The 23,272-nt window shown below is 40.2% G+C and overlaps 1 protein-coding gene across 5 annotated transcripts in view; it reads left to right on the top strand.

The window, feature by feature from the left end:
- Positions 1-23,272, top strand: part of CCDC9 (coiled-coil domain containing 9) — a 128,399-nt gene that overhangs the window by 9,513 nt on the left and 95,614 nt on the right. For all 5 annotated transcript variants that reach the window (XM_077456860.1, XM_077456697.1, XM_077456615.1 and 2 more), the window contains exons 4-11: positions 1,869-2,012; positions 6,483-7,022; positions 7,115-7,198; positions 9,770-9,940; positions 19,075-19,256; positions 20,174-20,226; positions 21,478-21,598; positions 22,707-22,812. In XM_077456860.1, coding sequence (XP_077312986.1) covers positions 1,869-2,012; positions 6,483-7,022; positions 7,115-7,198; positions 9,770-9,940; positions 19,075-19,256; positions 20,174-20,226; positions 21,478-21,598; positions 22,707-22,812 — 1,401 coding nt within the window. The remainder of the gene's footprint in view (positions 1-1,868; positions 2,013-6,482; positions 7,023-7,114; positions 7,199-9,769; positions 9,941-19,074; positions 19,257-20,173; positions 20,227-21,477; positions 21,599-22,706; positions 22,813-23,272) is intronic.

Raw genomic sequence — 23,272 nt, 5'->3', positions numbered from 1 at the left:
CACGCTCTACACCATTTAACCCAAATAAGTTTATCTTGGTCTCATCATACCACAGACATGGTTCCAGTAATCCATGTCCTTAGTCTGCTTGTCCTCAGCAAACTGTTTGCAGGCTTTCTTGTGCCTCATCTTTAGAAGAGGTTTCCTTCTGGAATGACAGCCATGCAGGCCAGTTTGATGCAGTGTGCGGTGTATGGTCTGAGCACTGACAGGCTGACCCCCACCCTTTCAACCTCTGCAGCAATGCTGGCAGCGCTCATATGTCTATTTCCCAAAGACAGCCTCTGAATATGATGCCTGTGCACTCAACTTTTATTCTTTTATTTTAGAGTTCTTCGCCATCGGGTGCTATGTTGAACTTCCAGTGACCAGTATGAGAGAGTGAGAGCGGTAAATTTTACACACCTACTCCCCATTCACACCTGAGACCTTGTAACACTAACAAGTCACATGACACTGGGGAAGAAATATGGCTAATTGGGCCCAATTTGGACATTTTCACTTAGGGGTGTACTCACTTTTTTTTTTTGCCAGCGGTTTAGAGATTGATGGCTGTGTGTTATTTTGAGGGTACAGAAAATGTACAGTTATACAAGCTGTACACTCTTACTACTTTACATTGTAGCAAAGTGTAATTTCTTCAGTTTTGTCGCATGAAAAGATGTAATAAAATATTTACAAAATGTGGGATGTACTTACTTGTGAGATACAGTATGTCACCTGGGCCCAGCCAATCAGAATGGGCAAAAACTCTGAACCTGGGACACTATGTAAGTTATGGTGATGGAGGACAGTGCTGACATTGCAGTGCTGGAGATTGCTTTCTTAGATCCATTTACAATAGTGTGCAACAACAGTATAGAGTGCATAGTCGCGGCAAACTATTGTAGCAACCACCGGGAAGGCCCAAAATCTTGAAATTAATCTGGCAACTTACTTATGCTTTTATCTACACTTAAGGTATGTACTGCTATTTAGTATTTGAATAAGAGGAGTTTAGAGGAAAAAAAAAACAGATATACAGATATTTTAAGTGCTCTTACTCTTTGAAACATTACTAGACTCCACTTCTCTGTGCAGCAATTTGCCAATTTGAAAGATTTATGCAGAGCACCTCTGCCTGCAAGACTGCTTCACCTTTTGTCAATGTCAAGCTAATGCAAAAAATAAAAAATAAAAATCTGCAGATACACTTGCTCTGTTTTTACAATGCTGCTGGAATACATTAAGGGCCCATTTTGCCCTAAGTGTATCTGGTTGTCTGCAGGTGTATTACAACTTTTGCTGTTTATGTTCAACTCCAGCTTACTTTAGTTGAAGCTGTTTTGCTTTTTCATCACTATTGGATCTCCTTTAAAGTGGTAGTAAAACCTTAATGAATTTTTCCCTACGGGTAAGATTGTAGGTACCATGAATATATCCTAAACGTATGCTGTTTTAGGAGACCTTTACATCAGCTCCAGCCGATGGCCTCACTGGCTCATGCACAGTGCGCTCTCCATTCATGGCATGAGTGTGTGGACCCGGAAGGAAGACCAGGTAAAGATGGAAGTGTTGGGAGCAGTGACAGCTCTGCGCTGGAGGGCTCCGTTTGAATCTTTACTAAAATATTGACCCATTATGGCACAAACCTGCATAAGGCTCATTTAAAGAAGTTTTTTTTTTTTTTTATTTACTGGAGACACAACAGCAGATCTGCTTGGGTATAAGGTGTGTTATTCCTAAGTCTGCCTGAAATGTCCATATAACCTTTTATGGACCAAAAAAAAATATATATATATATATATATATTATTAATTTATATAATTATTATTTTTTTTTTTTTTACTACCATTGGTGCACCAAAGCTTGCTTTTTTTTTCTTCTAGCTGATTGAGGAGGATCGGAAAAGGGCAGAGCAAGAGGGCATGGCTGTGACGACTCCAAGAAAAGTCAAAATTCCAGATGGTGAGCCAGACAAAGCACGAAAAGAAAAGGAGAATTTCTCAATAACACTAGATGTATCTGCTGGGGTGAGAACCTTTTCCTGCATCTTGATGTACATATAAGTCATGTACAAATAACAATGAGCACAGCTGTGCACCCAATTACCACGACTGTTACTGTGAGGAGAGCTGGGTATTGGTGACATTGACTTCCACCTGAGGGTCAATACCTGTGTTTGCTTAATGCTTCTTTAGCATAAAACTGCCTCTCAACTTAATGTTGTAACTAGGGGAGGAAATCGCTGCATTGTGCCATACATAATAATTAGTATGTTTTTTTTTTTATCATTGTTATGACGTGTTATAGTGTGTTAACATTAAAAGGTTTTTATCCTAATGCATTTAATGCATTGTGGTAAAAAAACGGCCCACTACTTGTCCTACCCATCCCTAAACACTTCCCCACTTCCCCTCTAGATCAGCCCGGGACTTCTTTTCCATTTTCTCCAAGTTGGAAGTGATCTAGGTTTTACAGGGTGGGAGTTCGACACCCCATAAAGACCACAGGGAGGGGAAGGGGCACACCATAAAGATCAGGTTAAAGGATGAGTTCACCTTTTGAACATTTTACATGTTCCACTTGTATTTAGGGTGTAACATGTCCCAGCAGCTGCAGCTACTTTATTTACAGTCAGACATTACTTTACAATAGCAGACTATATAAGAGCACTTTGCCCTTGTCTTGAGTTCTGTAGCACATGACTAGTAAATAAAAACAGTTCTTGGTCGACATCCGCACATCGTGGCAATCAAAATTTCTAATTTCCTTATAAAAGATAACACAAAAGAGATGGTTCCTCTGACAATATCAACTGTGTGCCCATCATGCCAAATAGTTCTGATTTCCCTGTCAATGAGAACCTAAGAAAAAAAAAAGTGCCTTTTGAGAGTATCCTCTTGGCACGTAGGTGACATTATGTAAACCCTCACATATACCCAGTGAAGCGAACAGTCTCAGATGATACACAGAGATGAAACAAATCTCCCTACATAAGTTTTACATGAATATCTGCTGTGTTCAGCTTTATATATTCTTTAGAAAGTTGAGAGGTTTTGTGTTGGTGGTTTTCTCTTCCTGTTTAGCACTGAGTGTGAAGTCTGGGCATACAGCCAAGACAGCTGACTGGAGGAAAGGCCCCCCTCTCCACATAGTCAGAGACTCTCAGAGCTGTTCTGTGAATAGTTTAGCTGTCTGTTAATTTATTTATAGCAACCTCTCAGATGCAAATTTTAAAGCTGGTTTTATTTCGTGCTGGAGAACTTATTATTTACAAGTCATCAGGCTGATAATAGAAGAACAGAGCAGGAGAAAGCCACAGGAATTAGTGCTTTAAAGAGAGCTAAGAAAACACTGCAGATATATGTGCCCATCTCAAATTTCATGAATTGGGTTTACATCCAAATCAAACCATGTCACCTTTCAACACAGTGTTGCTAATTGGTTGGTGGGGTACAAATGTGGCTATCAGTGAGAATAACACTATGTACTTCTCGTTCTGCTAAAATTTGTAAATTATGTTTACTATAAGTAGTGAGTAAATTTAACAGATCGGACTTGTATTTGACAAGAGTGATTTAAGGCTGGATTCACACCTATGCATTTTTAGTGCATTTTGCATGTTTGAACTACAGTCCATTTACCATGGTTTCCTATGGAACACGTTCTGTAGTGCTAATCTGCAAAATGCACTAAAAATGCATACGTGTGGATCCAATTTCAACCTATTGTTCTGTGTTGGAGATGAGCATTGGGTTTTAATCAGCAATGCTTATGTTGGCCTCACGTCATTTATGCTTGAGTAGGGACCAAAGTGGCCTTCATTCAAAGGCAGGGGACTCCCTGGGGAGGGCAATAGATAGCATCTCCAGATTCGGCGCATACTCTGGCTTCAAGGTAAATCTGAATAAATCCATAATCCTCCCGATCAGCCCCGAGTATAAACCTGATGTGATGCCCCCAGAGGTCCCTCTGCGAGTGGTTTCCCAATTTCATTATCTGGGGTTGAGATTCAGCTGCCATTGAACAAGTATATCAGTGATTATCTCCTCTGATGCTGAGATTGAAGGAGAATCTCCAGACATGGAACAAGCTGCCTCTCAACCTCCTGGGAAGAATAAACATTTATTAAATTATTTACCTCCCAGGTTTCTATACTTGCTGTGGCAGGCAACAGTATACATCCCTAAGAAACTATTTATAGAAATCAATAAGATGTTTAAGTCCTTCCTCTGGGGAGCCAAACCAGCTAAAGTGTGAACACATTGTACTTGCCAATACGAGCTAGGGGTCTGGCATTGCCGCATCTACAGTGCTACTATCTAGTGGCCCAGTTAACGCATGTGCACTGGTGGGGGTTCCCAAAAATGGATATTGCCTCTGTGGCCACTCGGGCAGCTCAGGTCCATTCATATGAGGCCTTAATTAATATTTTATACAAGAATGGCCCGTACCCTACACAAGGTGCGGATATACTAAAATTGTCCTATAAGATATTCCATATGTGTAACGCTAGAATGGGAGGGATTGGGATCGAATATGCTCATCAACTATTCAGAGATAGAATCTTTAGAATGTTTATAGACCTGAGGGCCGAATACGAGATACCTAACGCATTATTTTTCCGGTACCTACAACTGCGTCATGCAGTAACCGCAGAATATGGTGGTGGTGGTGGGGGGGGGGGGGGGGTGCTTACCTCGTTGGGTCTCGAAAAATTGATAGCTGAAGAGGACCACTCTAAGCTAATTTCTAAATACTATTTCACTCTATTGATGTCCTCCTCCACTAGGATGGACAGGATGTCTGCACAATAGAAGGCAGACAGCCTGTCCATCACGGAGGAATCTTGGACTGAGGCCTTGGATACCCAATGCTTTCATCAATGATTTCAGCCAAGGACAAATTATTGCAATTTAACTACTTGCACAGAATATACTACACACCACAGCGGTTACACAAAATGGGAAGGCTGGAATCGCCAAAATGCTATAGATGTAAGGGAAGCAGAAGGAGACTCCTTTTTTTTTTTTTTTTTTTTCATTTTTTTTTTTTTTCATATGGTTTGACAATGTCTTATGATAGTTAGTTCGTTAGATTTTGGAAGACAGTCCTTCATTATTTAGAAGACCCCTTGCCTCTTCCTAATATTTACTCCCCGGCCAGGTGCCTGTTGGGAGATCTGGAGGAGGAAAAAATATCCACATTGCAGAAAACACTACTGAGAATACTCTTTTGTTATGCTAAGAAAGCTCTGGCTCTTAGATGGAGGGATTTGGTACCTACATCTCTACAAAATTTAGATAGACCTCATCAACAGAGGTTGATGGGGACAATTGTAGACACTCACTCAGGTTGAACTGGATGGACTGGTGTCTTTATTCAACCTAACTAACTATGAAACAGACCACTCCCAGTGTATAAGCTGACTTGAGGCAGCTCTAAGAAATTTTGATAAGGAGTGGGCAGGATGGCTAAAGTGCACTTCAGGAGATGGAGTGATAGGATAAAAGAAGGGAGGGGTGGTAGGTCAGAGATGGATGGAAACAAACTTTAGAATCAAGCTTACATAGTTAAAAGTGCGTTAGGATGTTTACGAGATTGTTGGGAAAGAACACTTCCTGAAATGTAAAATGTGCAGTGATTTTATTGTTCAGAAGTAACAAACACAAATGATATATACATTGTACGTGCACTATGATATGCAGGTTTGAAGTTAGGTTTATAACATTTATGTACTTACATTGGAGAAATGTGGATTTACATTATCTTTGAAAATCTAAATAAAATTTACCCTTTAAAAAAATAAGTGGCCTTCATTTTCCTTTTTCATATCTCTCAGGGATATATAGTTTCTTTCCTTGTGTCCTTAGAACTATGAAAAAAGGGAAATAGCCAGTCTCTCACTAGTGGATATCCCTGTCAGGCTTTAATAAGCCAACTAGATAGCATCCCTGGTGATTGCTGACTCCCCTCAAATTGGGGGCGTGATCCAAGTGACCCAAACGCATGTAATAGGAGTTGGGGGGGGGGGGGGGGATTAAAGAACCCGAAATAGGAAGTCACAATAGGACCATGCAGCTTAATCACAGGATCATTTTATATAATTAACAAATAGAAAATAAATTCTTGGTAAAAACACCATCACCGTGGTAAAAAGTTAAAAAGGCAACATTAGCACATCAGCATTTATTCATTTCAATGGCCAGAATAAATTTAAAATTCTGGCCAATGAAGTAAATTCCCAAACTCTAAATGCTGCTAAACTCCCCTAAAATGGTTTGAAAAAACACAACTTAGGTGAGTTTGTAATGCTGACTTTCTCCTGTTAGTTTTATTGCAAATGCAGTTTTTCCTATGTGCATGAAGCCAAAGAATGTTAACTGTTGGATTAAGCACCCTGCCAAAGTTATCATGATGGTTTGGTATTTAGAAATATAGCAATGCACCTTTTGGTATTTTGTTTTATTTAGCATGCTTGTTTTTTTTCCATATTACAGGAGAAAAGAATTGTAAGTGATAGTAATTCTCCTCGAGGCTTACACACCCCTACTCGTACCGAAACCTCTCCAAAAAGCCCCACCCAAAGGACAAGTGGCCGAACAGGAGCTCACACAGGAGGGCGGAGCCCACATTTTGACAGACCAGGAGACCTTTTCAAAATAGATGGTGACTACACCCACACACCTGAAAGGCCAGCAAGAGGTAGGAGGAGCCAAGGTGCAGAAGGGCCAAAGGGAAGTCCACGGGTAGCTAAAGAAGGCCCTCCAGTAGACCAGTGGGCAGCGATTCCTAGAGGCGGAAGAGGTGCAGCCAGAGGCAGAGGTGAAGGCACGCCAGGCAGAGGTGAAGGCACGCCAGGCAGAGGTGAAGGCACGCCAGGCAGAGGTGAAGGCACGCCAGGCAGAGGTGAAGGCACGCCAGGCAGAGGTGAAGGCACGCCAGGCAGAGGTGAAGGCACGCCAGGCAGAGGTGAAGGCACGCCAGGCAGAGGTGGTGGTCATGGTGGAAACTTAGAGGGACCTGACAGAAAGGTCAAGGTATAACAATTATTTTGTCATCTATCGTTTAGCTTTTACATTTATAACTAAATAGATTTTGTTCATAGATTTTTTTTTTTTTTTTTAACCAGGAATGGGAGGAGAAAAGAAAGCAGAATATAGAAAAGATGAACGAGGAGATGGAAAAGATTGCAGAGTATGAAAGGAGTCAAAGGGTGTGTATTTACCAAAAAAGATAACTAAAGGCAAAACTTTTTTTATTTTTTTTTAACTTGTATTACCCTTTGACCTATCGCATCACCTAAGGAACAAGGTCAGCTCTGCCCATTTCATGTTATAATGTTAATGAGAAACCACTTTAGCACATATTAAAGGCATAGTCCACCCTTAAGAAAAATTAAACGCACCCACGTTGATAAAAAAAAGTACATTTTATAATTTTTAGCATTCAGGCCTGCAAAGCATTGCAACTGCAGTCGGTGTGGCATGTACCAGCTCACCCTCTTGCCCCAGGTTTATATGGAGGTATGAAGCTACAATCATGGTGCTGGAGGATGTAAACAACGGACTACAAGTGCAGTGTCATCAATGAGATCCATAGTACCGCGGTGTCAGTTGAGACTTGTATGCGTTCCATTCACAGACATGAAACAAGGTCACAAAGATGGACTAAGCCTTTAAGTCCCCGTTCACAGTGGTGTGACTGGTCATGCGATTTGTCAGGTCCAAATCGCACGACAGGTTGTACCCTATTGTCGGCAATGTCGCAAATTGGTGCAGTGCCAGCTTTGTGGTGCCGCACCGATTTGAAAAAAAAAGGTTCCTGCACTACTTTTTTTTTTTTTTTTTGCAATTTTAGCTGCCACTCTTGCATAGGCATCTGTGCATGAAGTCGTACAGATGTTAGCCAAGACGGACCTGAAGTCTCGCTGACCTGTGGCTTTGAAGTCATGAAATTTCAAAGTCAGATTTGGTCTGAACATGACCTAAGAGCTATCACAAGTTGATGACCTAGAACCTAAATCAGGACAAAAGATTCTGGTGGAATTGTGCTGCCAACTCCTTATATGGCCAGCAGTACCCAGTGTTTCTCCTTGAGAATATTTACAACTTAGCGAGAGGAAATCCGTTGTCCCCAGAAGAGTTAACCTTTAACTGTCTCCTTTGGAAGAGTTAACCTTTGTTCCTGTTCTGTTGACAGCCCACAGCTGTGGTTTTCTTTCCATGAAGACAGTAACCGGGACAAAGTGAGGGTGAATCCCCTCAATCGGGAGAGATGGCAAAAAAAAACTGACAGGGTGTTCTCATATGCTTCTACTACAAAACAAAAAAAAAAAAAAAAAAAAATTAAGTGGCCCGACCCTTTAAAAAGAACCAGTATTTACCGTTATTTAGGAAATTGTATATTCTGTCTTAAATTGTTATACCTGTGGTAGCATACATAGAAAGATTTATATTGACGTTTACTTATAGCATATATCTATGGCCTTCGAGTCAGAGAGGTTTAAAAAAAGTATGTGAACCCCTTGGCATTAACTGCAGTAATTTGCCATAAAATGTGATCTGATCCTCTAAGTCTCAACCATAGACAAACACAATGTGCTTAAGCTGATAACGCACAAACAATTCTAACTTCTTGTGTCTTTTTTGAATACACCCATTAAAAATTGACAGTGCAGGAGAAAAAGTAAGTGAACCCATAGACCTATTACTTCAGTGAAGGCTAATTGGAGTTAGTAGTTTGCACAACAATCTCCCTTATTGGCTGTGGGGTAGGGTGACAAGACAAGAGTTTTCTTACTAAGAAAAACATCTAAGCATGGCTACATTTTGCAAAAACCTACATCAAGTCTGCCAAAAGCATGTGGGAAAATGTGTTCTGGTTTGAGACTAAGATTGAACTATTTAGCCATAATTCCAAAAAGTATGTTTAGTACAAAACCAACACAAAAAAAACCCACCATGCCCACAATGAAGCATGATGGTGACAGCATTATGCTTTGAGACAAGTCAAGGTTGGAGGGATTTTAGTTAGGGGTACCAGATTAAAGGGGGCTGAATACAAAAGCACCCCACACTTTTCACATATTTGTAAAACATTTGGAAAACCATTTTATAATTTTCCTTCCACTTCACAATTATGTGCCACTTTGTGTTAGTCGATCTCACAAAATCCCAATAAAATACATTTATATTTTTGGTTGTAACATGAAAACATGTGGAAAATTTCAAGGGGTATGAATACTTTTTCAAGGCACCCGTGTTCCGTGCATGTCCATGCATTGTTTTTATGGCCTTTTGTCAGTTGCATTTTGTGAGTACCCACTTAAAACATTTTTATTATTAAATTATATTTTTTTATGCACTAGGTGTGTGCGCCTTCCATTTCTGTTTTTCTTGTAGTTCCTTTTGGATCACCCCATCTGAGGAAGGCAGCATCCACCTAGTTTTGAATACCATATATACCTTTCACACCACCATTTCATCTGACATCTGTTACTCCACACCTTGGAAGACCTATTAGTGTTGGAAGTGACTGTTTTTGTATCTACTGCACATTCATATCAATCCCTGCCCACAAACGCATAATTTTAAAGGTCTCCATCTCACATACTACTAGATACCTTCTAGCATATCGTTGAAGCGTTGGAAGAAACTGAGTACTCAAAGGAAACTGGCACAGGCACAGAGAGAGCATGCAAGCTCAATGAAGATAGTGTGCAGCTTTTTTTAAATTCTCAGCAGGTTTACACCGTTTGGTTTAATTATTTTTATATTTCACCAAGGATGGAGTAAGAGAAAAAAATCCAATTCGCAACTTTCTCGATGACCCTAGGAGGACAGGTCCTATTGCAGATGTCGACCGAAAAGAGGGCAGCCGCAGGCACATCAGAAACTGGGGAGGTCCTGATTTTGAGAAGGTGAAAACTGGTATGGACCGGGAGAAGGAAAGCCATGTAAGTAGCTGAGGTTATTAGTTACTGGCAGGAGTTTTCTTTTGCTTGGTTATCTAATAGTCTTCCTAAAATATATGCTTGAGCTGAATTTTGTGTAGTGTGGGGGATATGCCGAACCTAGCTCCTACTGCAATACAGAGCAAGCGATGTCCACTGCTGATATATTATAGAGCTGTAGAATATCTTTTACACATTGCATCAAAATCAATTTAGAAGTGGTACTTAACAGTTACCTAAATCTATAACAACAATATTGCGCAAATGGAAAGAAGAAAAGAAAAATATATAAGCGATCGGCTGCTGACACGCTAAAATTAGGGACCCTTTTAGCTGAGAGATATGTCAAAAGTGTAGTGTAAGCGCTCTGCTTATATGACTTAAGATGATCCAAAATGGTATGTGCTCATGTATACTAAAACATGAAAAAAATAATAACCCCCAAAGAGACAGGGGTGATGCTACAAAGTAACAAAAATTTAAAAATACATAGAAAGTGACCTCTAAATATGTGTATAGACAAAAAATAAATATCAAAATATGTGTATAAACAAACAATATTTGTATAGAAACTGTATAAATAATTATCCCAGTGATAAGACAACCAAAAACTGTAAATGAATGATCACAGTAATAAAGTTCATAGATGTGCATATAGTCCAGATAAACATGCAATTTATCAATCCGGATGTATTGTGATGACAACAAAAATTCCTGTGGTATTGTGATCGAAGAAAATAGTATTTCACCCTGTGACGATCCCACCACCTTATAGGGCACGAGCTTACCAGATCTAAATGACCCTAGTAGACATACGCCTCAGGGGTCAAACAAAGCTTGTGATCTCAGCCAGTGTAATGGATATACCGATCATGGCATTTGCGACTCCAACAAACGACTAGATGAAGTAAGAATTCCTCAAGTACAAGTCCGACAACAACTCAGGCATGGGGAATGAAAAAATAAAGCCAACATGGCATAATAACGTTTTTAAAAAACTCTTTAATAAAAATATGGCTAAAACTCACATTTCCAAGATGGGTAATACAGCATATCAGAGAGAAAAAGATGGCAGTAGCAGAGTCCTCCCTTGGGAGGACTCTGCTACTGCCATCTTTTTCTCTCTGATATGCTGTATTACCCATCTTGGAAATGTGAGTTTTAGCCATATTTTTATTAAAGAGTTTTTTAAAAACGTTATTATGCCATGTTGGCTTTATTTTTTCATTCCCCATGCCTGAGTTGTTGTCGGACTTGTACTTGAGGAATTCTTACTTCATCTAGTCGTTTGTTGGAGTCGCAAATGCCATGATCGGTATATCCATTACACTGGCTGAGATCACAAGCTTTGTTTGACCCCTGAGGCGTATGTCTACTAGGGTCATTTAGATCTGGTAAGCTCGTGCCCTATAAGGTGGTGGGATCGTCACAGGGTGAAATACTATTTTCTTCGATCACAATACCACAGGAATTTTTGTTGTCATCACAATACATCCGGATTGATAAATTGCATGTTTATCTGGACTATATGCACATCTATGAACTTTATTACTGTGATCATTCATTTACAGTTTTTGGTTGTCTTATCACTGGGATAATTATTTATACAGTTTCTATACAAATATTGTTTGTTTATACACATATTTTGATATTTATTTTTTGTCTATACACATATTTAGAGGTCACTTTCTATGTATTTTTAAATTTTTGTTACTTTGTAGCATCACCCCTGTCTCTTTGGGGGTTATTATTTTTTTCATGTTTTAGTATACATGAGCACATACCATTTTGGATCATCTTAAGTCATATAAGCAGAGCGCTTACACTACACTTTTGACTTAACAGTTACCTGCCAAATCTGGTGGGGGTGGGGGGGGGCGCAAAGGCAGGTAAGTGAAGCTTTGTCTTTTGGGTGGAACTCTGCTTTAAAACCACATGATGGCTTTTGTTTTTTATTCAATCCTTGAGTCAGGGTTTAAAAAATTTGTGTGCTAAAGGAAACCTGTTATGAAAGAAACTTGGAGGCTGCTATTCCTGTCCTGAAAACACTAGTTTCTTGGCTGTCTAAAAGTCTTAGTTGCCCAGAAATTTACCTTTTCCCATGTCATCTTCCACGACGGCTTACAGAGAAGATCCTCCTACCTAGCACAGGAAATGCATGATCCACATAATAAGTCGGCCCGCAGGCAGTATCCCCTCAGTATTTGTTTCCTCCGGCCAGACAGAAACTCTGAAGAAATTTGTTATTTTACTCTGGCCTTCGTGCTAGGTGCCAGGGGCCTCTTGGCTACAGCATCCCAGAACAGGAGCAGTGAACCTGGGGAGGCAGGTAGCTCGGGCTTCCTTGGGCTGCCCTGGAAAGGGAGTCTTGAATTTTTACTCCAGGGGACCCCCTCTCTTCACAGGAGTCTGTTTGTCAGCATGCCTGCCTGTAGATTCGGGTACACTGGCAATGCGCGATTTTGACTCTGGTGATTCTTCCGGGGTCAGTGCGGACTTGTGGTGTCCTGAAGTTTGGTGCTCAGCTCAATAGCATAGTGGTTTGCGCTCCTACCTTGAAAGCAGATCAGAGGAAGTGGCTTAGCAGCCATGTTTTGAAAAGGACACATAGAGAGATCTGAGTTGGCTGCACACCCTGTGTTACATGGAAAATACAAACAAAAAGGTTTCCACGTGTTTTTTTTATTTATTTTTTGCAGCAAATGAAAAACAAAGGAGTTAAAAAAAAATGTATTGGTTTTATTATCCAAAGTTAACATGAGGTACAAAAAGTATTTATTAAAACATGAGCTCTGGTGTACATAGTGCAAAAAATTAATATTGGTAGAGGGAAATGCATATACAATTTCACCGTTCAGAAAACAAATATATTAAATACAAGTAAATTCCCATAACATATGTAATTTGAATCATCATATGGTATACAAGATACCCCAATGCATTTCGACCTTGGAAATATTGCGGTCTTCTTCATGGGGGAAGAGGGAAAATTATTTCCACATTTCTGCAAGTACAGCAGGAGGACAAGTTTTAACATTTCATTCAATTAATTATAATCACTATTATTTCCTTCTGTTTGTTATATTTACCCTATCCACCAAGGACTCTTTCCGCACTGACCAGAGACTTTTCTTTAAAAGAACCCCACGTCTCTCTTCCCGGAAGTGGTCCTAGAGCTCGCAGCACACGGGGGGGGGGGGGGGGGGAGAGCCAATTCTAGGGCCCAAAGGCTTACAGGGGGTGACAGGTTTAATGAGACCTCCCCACAACCTTAATGGGGTGCGGCAGCACCTGGGGATAACAATCAAAATCACATTTGTCTAGTAATAATCTTAAGATGTATATTTGCATAATATATCTATGGTATTGACAGACTACAGTTTTTCTATATCTAATGTCTATATGTTATATTCCAAAAGAAAATAGTAATTGTGTATTGCCTTTATAAAATATTTTTATTTCTATGTACTACTTTAATTATTTATACCAAGGGAATATGGCATTTAAATGGAATTAAAATGAAACTGCATAACCTTGAATCAGGCCAGTGCAATTTATTATAGGTATTAACTGTTGATTATTTTCTTAGTTTTTTAATAAACTTTAGTATAGATTTAGTTTTTTCTTATTTGTTAGAATAGGACAATCACAATGTTCTATTTGTTTAATCACCAGTAGTAGTAAATTACCTTATACTTGGCTGGATAACCAAACACACTTTGTTCAGAGAGTATACAGCCCCTGGAATAGTACCAGTATGTCTGTTACATCTAGATTGCAACAAAAGTTTTAAATGTTTAATTAAAATGGAAATTTAAATAGTAAACATAGCTGCTGCTTAATGTAGCCTGTCTTACCTGTTTTTGCTCAGTGAATCACATAGCCCAGCTCAGTACACTCCAGGGATCAGCTGATCTAACCTGGTCTGTGCTGCATCTCAGTTACTTACTTTAATTACCTGTAATCCATGCCAGGTGCTTAGTGTGCCCCTGGGCGGCTCCACACAGTGGAGGGACAGATCAGCTGAGCCGCTCATAACAATCAAAATGACATTTGTCTAGTAATAATCTTAAAAGATGTAAATTTGCATGAAATATCTAGGGTATTGACAGACTACGGTTTCTTTTATATCTAGTGTCTATATATTATATTCCAAAAGAAAATAGTAATTGTATATTGCCCTAATACAATATTTTTATTTCTATGTACTAGGGATGCACAGAAATTTCGGCCGCCGAAACATATCGGCCGAAAATGCCTTGCCGAAAGGAAAAAACGGCCGATAATTGAGCCGAAAATAGGGCGGGGCCGGAGCACCGCCCCCGCCCCTGGTGCCGCCCATCATGGGAGGTGTATAGCGCAGGAGAGCCGCCTCCGTCGTCTGGTTCAATAGAGTGCCGGGAACATCACCGCTTTAATTTCAATAGCTGTGTGTTCCCCCGTCGCATACAACCCCTCCCCCTTGTTCGGGGAACTTTGATAGACAGATCACCCGTCCAGAATGGACAGGGGATCTGTCCAATCACAGATCCCCGGACAAGGTGGAGGGGCTGTATGCGACGGCGCGCGACGGGGGAACACACAGCTATTGAAATTAAAGCTGTGATGTTCCCGGCGCTCTATTGAACCAGACGGCGGAGGCGGCTCTCCTCTCTCTTTGCTGCATCACTGGCTGCACGAGGGGACACAACACTGGCTGCACGAGGGGACACAACACTGGCTGCACGAGGGGACACAACACTGGCTGCACGAGGGGACACAACACTTATCTCTTTTATCATGTTGCCAGTCTGCCCACCTCCCTGTACCATGTCGCCAGTCTGCCCACCTCCCTGTACCATGTCGCCAGTCTCTGACCACCTCCCTGTACCATGTCGCCAGTCTCTGGCCACCTCCCTGTACCATGTCGCCAGTCTCTGGCCACCTCCCTGTACCATGTCGCCAGTCTCTGGCCACCTCCCTGTACCATGTCGCCAGTCTCTGGCCACCTCCCTGTACCATGTCGCCAGTCTCTGGCCACCTCCCTGTACCATGTCGCCAGTCTCTGGCCACCTCCCTGTACCATGTCGCCAGTCTCTGGCCACCTCCTGTATAAAAATATTTTTTAAAAACAGTCATTTTCGGTATCGGTGCTGTTTCGTTATCGGTTTCGGTTTTCGGCCTAGTGTATTTTTCATTTTCGGTATTGGTTTCGGCACCAAAAAACCCATTCGGTGCATCCCTACTATGTACTACTTTATTTATACCAAGGGAGTATGGCCTTGATAAATCAGTAGGAATTATTTTACCATCTGTGAATAGAAAGGTGAGCGGTGCTTGTGCTTGACTAGAATGGTGATCTTCTAAGAAGATTATTTTTTGAATTATTGGAAAAGTACATTAATGATGATAAAGTGAATGGGCGTGAGTTAATCAGTGAAAAGGAAAATCATAGATAATTAAATGGTGATAAGAATATAATGCAAATGTTGGTGCTTATATATTAAACGTGAAAGTAAAAATGTATGTGGAAATAAAACTGCATAACCTTGAATCAGGCCAATGCAATTTGTTATAAGTATTAAATGTTGATATATTTTCTTACAGTTTTTTAATAAGCATTAATATGTATTTTATTTTTTCTTATTTGTTAAAATAGGGCAATCATAGTTTTCTATTTGTTTAATAAGCATATTAAATTACCTTATACTTGGCTGGATAACCAAACACACTTCATTCAGAGTGTATACAGCCTCTGGAATGGTACCAGTATGTCTGTTACATCTAGATTGCAACAAAAGTTTTAAATGTTTCATTAAAGTAGAAATATAAATAACTATAGCTGCGCTTAATGTAGACTGTCTTACCTGTTTTTGCTCAGTGAATCACATAGCCCAGCACACTTCAGGGATCATATGATCTAACCTGGTCTGTGTTGCATCTTAGGTATTTATTTTAATTAGCTGTAATCCATACCAGGTGCTTAGTCCGTCCCCGGGCGGCTCCACACAGAGGAGGGACAGGTCAGCTGAGCCACTGATTGCGGCTCACCTGTCGCCCCCTCTGCGTTCTGGGGGACACTCCGTATCCTGGAGACCTCCGACGCAATAGCATGATGTCAGTAGGGGAACCTTCACGCACCGTGGACCCCCAGCCAGGAGTGCAGGGGTCCGTTCACGCATCAGTCCCCACACTCTCGTCCGGCGGCGATCACAGAATGCCACCGGCACTGGTATTGCTCCCTCCAGAGGATGTTTTAGATACTGAAGGTGCGAAGACGAGGGGAGACATATATATGTGAACGTCTCCCCTCCCAGTGCCGGGAAGTCCATGGACCCCCAAAGGACCCCCCCAACCAGTAAAAGGACAGGGCTAGGCAACAAGCTCCAGGAGATCTGCCGAACTGAAGGAAGAGACAAATAAATTGGTAAAAAAGGAAAAGAAAAAAGAAAATATTGTGTAAGCATCACACATATTGAAAACAGTATTGTCCGTAAATTTTTTTAGGTTTCAGTTTTTTCTGCCGTTCGTCACATGCCTGATCCTCCTCACTCACCATAACACTTTTTATGGTGCTTGTTTCTCATTAGAGCCATGTCAATATACATCCACATTTTTTATACAAGAGGTTACATAGTCTGTTGTATGCTGTATTCAAAATGTACCTTGTATTTTCCAGAGGCACAGCTTGGGCAAGAGTGTATTGTCCATACTTTTTCCTAACTGGTTTAGCCCGAACTGTAACCCCTGAGAAAAGGTACAAATTAAACAGATTCAGCCATGTTTTTGGTAGCAAACACCGACCTAGTGGTCAGGGCTACAAGCTCCATGCAGTGTTCCAGAGGAGGCACCCAATCCACAGCGCCAGACCAAGATCCTCACTGCTTCAACATTGGGGCTTATGTTTGTGTTATTTGGGTTATATTCTTTTGGAAGTTCAGCACTCTGCTAATCTATACCAACACAAAACACAGGCTGCTTTTATCTAGATTGACAAAGAACTTGTCAGAAGTTATCAGGAAGATAATAGAAGAACAGAGCCAGAGACAGCTACGGGACTTGGTGCTTTGAAGAGAGATAAGAAAACACTGCAGATATGTGCCCAGCTCAAATTTCATGAATCAGGTTTACAGTCACTTTGACATCTTAGTTGAATAGGTAAAGTTCTATTGATTTGCATCACTGAGCCCTTTAATTGGGGTTGTGTGATCACTATAATCTTTTCTAGGGTTTAGGATTCATACAGCAGTATAAACTTGTATGGCTGGTGGTGTAACGGCCATTTTGCTGCAGATGCAGACAGCTCCTTGTGGTGCGTTCTTTGCAGCACTAATGGGCGGGATTATAGCCTGTAGATGTGGGTTCACGTCTTGCTATGTCTCTGACCCCTATACCTGACTTGGTATGTTTAGGTTCAGTACTCTGTATGTTAAAAACATCAGTGCATCTTTTACACAGCCTTCCTAACAGAACAACTATAGCCAGTCAAGGTAAATGTTCTGTTACTACTACAGGCTCAATCTTCTGGCGTAGTGATCTGCATGACTTACCACCAGCATCACAATGTGCCGTATGAACTCAGACTTCCAACTCTGGGCAGAGCTCCTGTCATTCATAAAGTTGCCAGGTTCATTTTTACCTAGTTCCTTTCCAGATGCTCATAGCTGCCGTACCAGCATTCAGAGGGGAGAAAGGGGTGTGTGTGTGTGTATGTATGTATATATATATATATATATGTGTGTGTATATATATATATATATATATATATATATATATGTGTGTATGTATGTGTATGTATGTATGTATGTATGTATATGTATATGTATATATATATATATATATATATATATATATATATATATATATATATATATATATATATATATATATATATATATATATATATATATATATATACACATACACACATACATTGTTCCAGTGGCAACTGAAATACGTGGGGTATCCCTTCACTTTTTGTACTGCAGACACTAGTTGTCATTTACAATAGTCATCTAAAACCGAAAAAAAAAAACAGTTATTACCCGTTAACTAATTTTCCAGGATGGCTTACAGAGAGGCTTCAATGATACCCATGGATATTTAGGAGGAATTATATATATATATATATATATATAAAATTCCTCCTAAATATCCATGGGTATCATTGAAGCCTCTCTAAGCCATCCTGGAAAATTAGTTAACGGGTAATAACTTTTTTTTTTTTTTTTTTCGGTTTTAGATGACTATTGTAAATGACAACTAGTGTCTGCAGTACAAAAAGTGAAGGGATACCCCACGTATTTCAGTTGCCACTGGAACAAGAGGCATCAAGAGGACATCTTTCATTGGTACACCCTTTCCAGTGACAACTGTCTGATGGGATTTTCAGTCTGTTTTTATGTGCGTTTTCCTCCTACTTTCTGATGCGTCTCTGGGACAGGAAGTGAACAGAACTCTCCCCAAGGAGCTACAAAGTTATTCTGACCACCAGAGTCCCACCCACCAGTTATCTCCTACCAGAACAAGAGGAAAGATCAGAGAGATGACCTTATCAGTGTGCTTCAGAGAATGGGGGTGGGAAGGTGACTTTGCTGTGCTGCTAAAAGTATATGTGAACTTGTAAAATAACCCATTCGGTTTGAAAAAGAAATGGAAGGCAAAACATGTGTTTGTGTGAGTTGTTGGAGGCATGCTCAGAAATGAAAGAACATATACAACACTATTCAACACATTACGTCACTTCTGACGTTGAATTCTGTTGTCTGATAATTTTCTGATGGTTAATACCCTCTTCTTTTTCGATTTGAGACTAGCATCCAACAAAAAACTGACAAATTTGTCCAATAATCTGACCAGGTGTACAAGGCTTTATGCCTATTGTGGTCAGTTTTTGATAGGAAAACAGGAACTAACTGAGAACTGGATACTTATTCATAGAAGTACATGGTACAGCAGACACATGTCTAGAGTATGAAATGTTGGGTTTACATTTTCTGTAAATACAGCAAAATATAGGTCACTAGGCTCAGCAGGCTGGTTGTCATGTGTGGCTAGAAATATGAGTCCTTTCTGCAGGTTATACTGTTCAGCTTTAAGTACAATAGTTCGGCCTTGTTAAAGGACCCTGTGGCTAACAATTATTTTCTATTCCAAAGGTGAGAAGACCCGGAGGAAAAAATCAAGTGGATATGACCTTGTCAATGACAGGCAGAGAGAGAGCAGAATATATGCGCTGGAAGCAAGAGCGGGAACAGATCGATCAAGAGAGACTGGCACGACATCGCAAGCCTACCGGCCAGTGGAAGAGGGAGTGGGATGCAGAAAAAACAGACACTATGTATGATGCAGGACTATCCTTTGTTTTGAATTTGGGTTTTTAAATCTTAAATCTGTGTCCCTAGATATGGTAGTATATTATGACACGACATCCCAAAATTAGGACTAAACCACCATTTCCTACCATTATATACAGTAAGACATAAACATCAAATATCTAAAGTTAACGTTTAACTTAAAATAATTTTTAGCCCTACAGCTTTAGTGACCTAACTTACCTGTAATAAAGTATTTCCCATGTTATGCAGGCAGCTGTATCCAGTACAAGAATGCCCCGTCCTCTTCCTGTCTCCGAATTTATGGCACACAGGGAATTAATAGCTTTCAGTCTCTGCGCTGAATTCAGTTAAAAAAATAAAAATAAATGTTCTTGATGGTGACCTGCCCCCACTAAGAAGTTTTTACTGCTTTCACTTACTATAACACAATCTGTGAATGGATCAGATTTTCCCCCATTCACTGATAGTTTTACAGGCAGTGGAAGCAAGAAAAGCACTTTTTTTTTTTTTCAATGAATGAGTGGAGGAGAGGGACAAGTAGGTAGACGGAATCCCTGCAATGAAAGTTTCTACAGTATCCATTAGCCTACAAGATGTAGGACTTGCTTCAATACAGGTAAGCTAGGTTAAGCTGTATGTCATTTTATATCTAAACTTTAGTACATAAAATGAACACTCCCAGAAATATGTAAATGGTGTGAAATGCTACAATGGTACCAGCAGAACATGTATGAGCCCATACGTCTACCCTTTACCATCTACTAAATAGCATATACATTCTGGCTTTTAAAAAAAATCACTTTGCCTTTCGGAATGCATAGGTAATTGATAGTGGAATGGCGGCAGTGTTTTGATGTGATTCACAGTCTACTTCTTCAGTAACCTTTAACTATTTCTGACTTCATATTTTGCTTGGCAGGTTTAAAGAAGGATCCACCCCTCATGTAGAGGACGAACCAATGGGCAGAAGAGGCAAGTGTGATTTTTTTTTTTTTTTTTTTTCCTATTAGCTTTCCTGTTTTGACTAGAGGGATAAAAGGTTAGAATCTGTACTTTTATTTTTTATTGACATGAACAGGAAAGGGCGTAAAGTATGTGAGGTCAAATGAGGCAACTTATTTTTGTTTTTTGGATAGAGTAGTGAATGATTGAACTGCTCTTAGGTTTTTTTTTTTTGTTTTGTTTTTTGTTTTTAGCATGTGTGAGGAGATTTCGCTCCCTGTCCCACAAGTGCCCCATTGGGAGATCTCCCCTCTATTCCAGTAACCACGAAAATTTTTGAACTGTCCTAACTTAGTATGTCCCCTGACAGTGTCCTATGATAGGAATGCACATTACAACTAGATTGTGCAATTTTACATCAAAGTGAACTAAAATGATGCTGTATTTAGGGACACAAAAAAAGTTTATGGCAGTCTGTTGGTTGGTCTGTGCAAAGTAGCATTTTAATAAAAATGTATTTGTCTATTAGACAATAGAATTGGGCATAGTTTTTGCATGTATAGAAAAACATACTATTCATAGTAATTACTGTTACAGTGTATGTTTTGTAGTGATGGATACAGCAGCATCTTATGAAGTTTACCAAGAAACTTTTAGATGTAAAAGCTGAAGTTTTTTAAGCTTCATTTATTCTATGCATTTAGGTAATAAAAAAAAAAGACTTTGGTAATAAAAACTTCAGTGTGCAGCACCCCCCCCCCCCCCAGCCCCTCTTATACTTACCTAAGCCCAATCTTGATCCAACAATGTGCATGAGATCAGCTGCTCTCCCTCCCCCTGGGACTGAGCCACGCTTTGTGTCTTATGGACATAGAGTGGGGCTGGGGAGCAAGCAAGCAAGTGTGATGGGGGACTCAGCAGGGGAGAGGGGCATAGAGCGCCGGTGGGGGACTCGAGAAGAGAACGATAAGGGCTGCTCTGTGTAAAATCATTGCACAATGCAGGTAAGTATGACTTGTTTGTTTTCTTTGTAAAAGCAACCTTCTTTTTTTTTTTTTTTTTTTTTTTTTTTTTTTTAAACGCTTAAAATCTGGGATATATTTAATGAGTTTTTTTCTATCTAGAGACCTTGTATAAAATTATGTTATGAAAATATAAAAGAATAGACTTTAAAGCAAGAGGCGTGTGTGTGGCTTGCATTGAGCATCATTTCTTTTATGATTATCACAGTCCTTAGTAGCTATCAGTGACTTGTTTAATGTTCAGTTTCTTATTTTTTAGACCCAGGAAAGAAAGGTGCTCCAAAGCCCCCCACCATGGCAGAGTTTCTTCCCAGGATCCCACAAAGCTCAGGACAAAAGAGAGATCAGAAGAGAGGCCGAGGGAGGAACAAACCATACAGGTGTGTTCTAGGGAAGGCCTGAAAACCTTTTTTCCCCTATTTCATTTTTCTTTGAAACCCAAAGACCCAAAACCATTTAAAGAAGAATTCCAGACATGGTAAAGTTTTACATAGTTGTATCGGTCCAGCTTGGACCAATGTAACTATGTATATACCATACCGGGCAGCTGCGCCGGCAAGCTAGAAATCCGTGAAGTAGACACCACTACTCCAGTGATCTTCACTTGCTTCTGGGTGCCATGCTGAGGGCCCAGCTTGATGCATACAGGACAGCTGCTCGACATGGGTGCCATTCAGAGAATGCTTTGCATTTTGTGATGGAATGCAGAGCATTCTCTAATTGCATGAGGTCTAGAGGCAGGTGGTGACATCATGCTTTCCACCTTGTCCAGTCAGAAAATGCCGAGCAGCTTCATAGCTAGACTTAGGCAGTACTTGGCTGCCCAGGACGAAATACTTAATGTACTTTGCCCTAAGGGAGGCAGAACAACATAAAAAATAGTTGCAAATCTTTTACCTTTTTGTATTCTCCATATTTTATACTATCCATATGCATCTTGCCCAGTCTGTTCCTCGGCATTAGAAGGTGATGATGAAGGCAGTGTCACCTTCTATGAGGAGTGATGTAATCATTCGCAGAGAATGTCTGTATTTGATCTCGAGTTCTGTCACCACTCTAATCCCCCCCAACCATATGCTGTTTTATTAGGCACTTGTTTTACTAAAATGCTGCTGGCGATCAAATGAGAGGCTAACCCAGGGCAGGATTGGGAGGGGCCACATAGTTCAATGCAGGGATATTCACTGCCCCTTGTGCAAATGAAGTAGTGTAATTACATACATAGGAGATGTGGAAAGCCTATCACCTCTGATCCGTGCAAGCAGTAGAATCGGTCATATAGAATCCAGAATATGACTACACAGCAGTTAAGAACCTTCTGAAAAAACACAAGATATGCATGTACTATTTTCAAGTGTTAAAAAGAAGTTCTAATTTAAATCCACCCATATATGGATTTTCTCCAAAGCCTCTTGTTGCAAGGTTATGTCGTAGAACAGTGCTAGTCTACTTTAGAGAGTGGATTACATGTGTGATATTTTTTCATAGCATGCATGACAGTCGTTGGGAAGAAGATGAGGATGAAGAAGTAGATGAAAAAGACAAGACCTTGCCTGTGGAGGAAAAAGAGAAGGAGACGTGTGTGGAGAAAACAGTAAGAATCCCTGTGGCATGCATTTTTTTTTTTTTTTGGGGGTTTAAATAGAGTAGAGATTGTTAGTCTTTTTTTTTTTTTTTTTTTTTAAGGCTCAGTTCACCTTTAAAAAGATAAATATACATGATCCGCCGATCCAATGCTAGTTTCCTCCAGCTTTATGCCCGTACCTCCTGTATGGGCTTTCTATTAGAAAGCCAGAGGATCCGCGCACGCAAAGTTAATTGAAACTACAAGTCCATCTGCTGCTGTGGCAAACAGGACTTGTCGTTTTTTTTCATTTACAGATTCATATGAATGAATGATATGGCTGTGTGGGCAGCGCACCACGAAGCCATGTTGTTTTTAAAATGTAACAGTGGGTCTGTAGGGATGAACCCCATCTGCTGTTCTGGGGGAGGGGCAGGGGGGGGCCCAGCTCTATGCTTGCATACATTTCTATGCTAAGACATTCAGCAAT

The sequence above is a fragment of the Lithobates pipiens genome, unplaced genomic scaffold (assembly GCF_037356315.1).
Source record: "Lithobates pipiens isolate NorthernLeopardFrog02 unplaced genomic scaffold, aLitPip1_a1.2 Scaffold_1, whole genome shotgun sequence".
NCBI lineage: Eukaryota > Metazoa > Chordata > Amphibia > Anura > Ranidae > Lithobates > Lithobates pipiens.
This window is presented reverse-complemented; position numbering and strand designations above follow the sequence as displayed.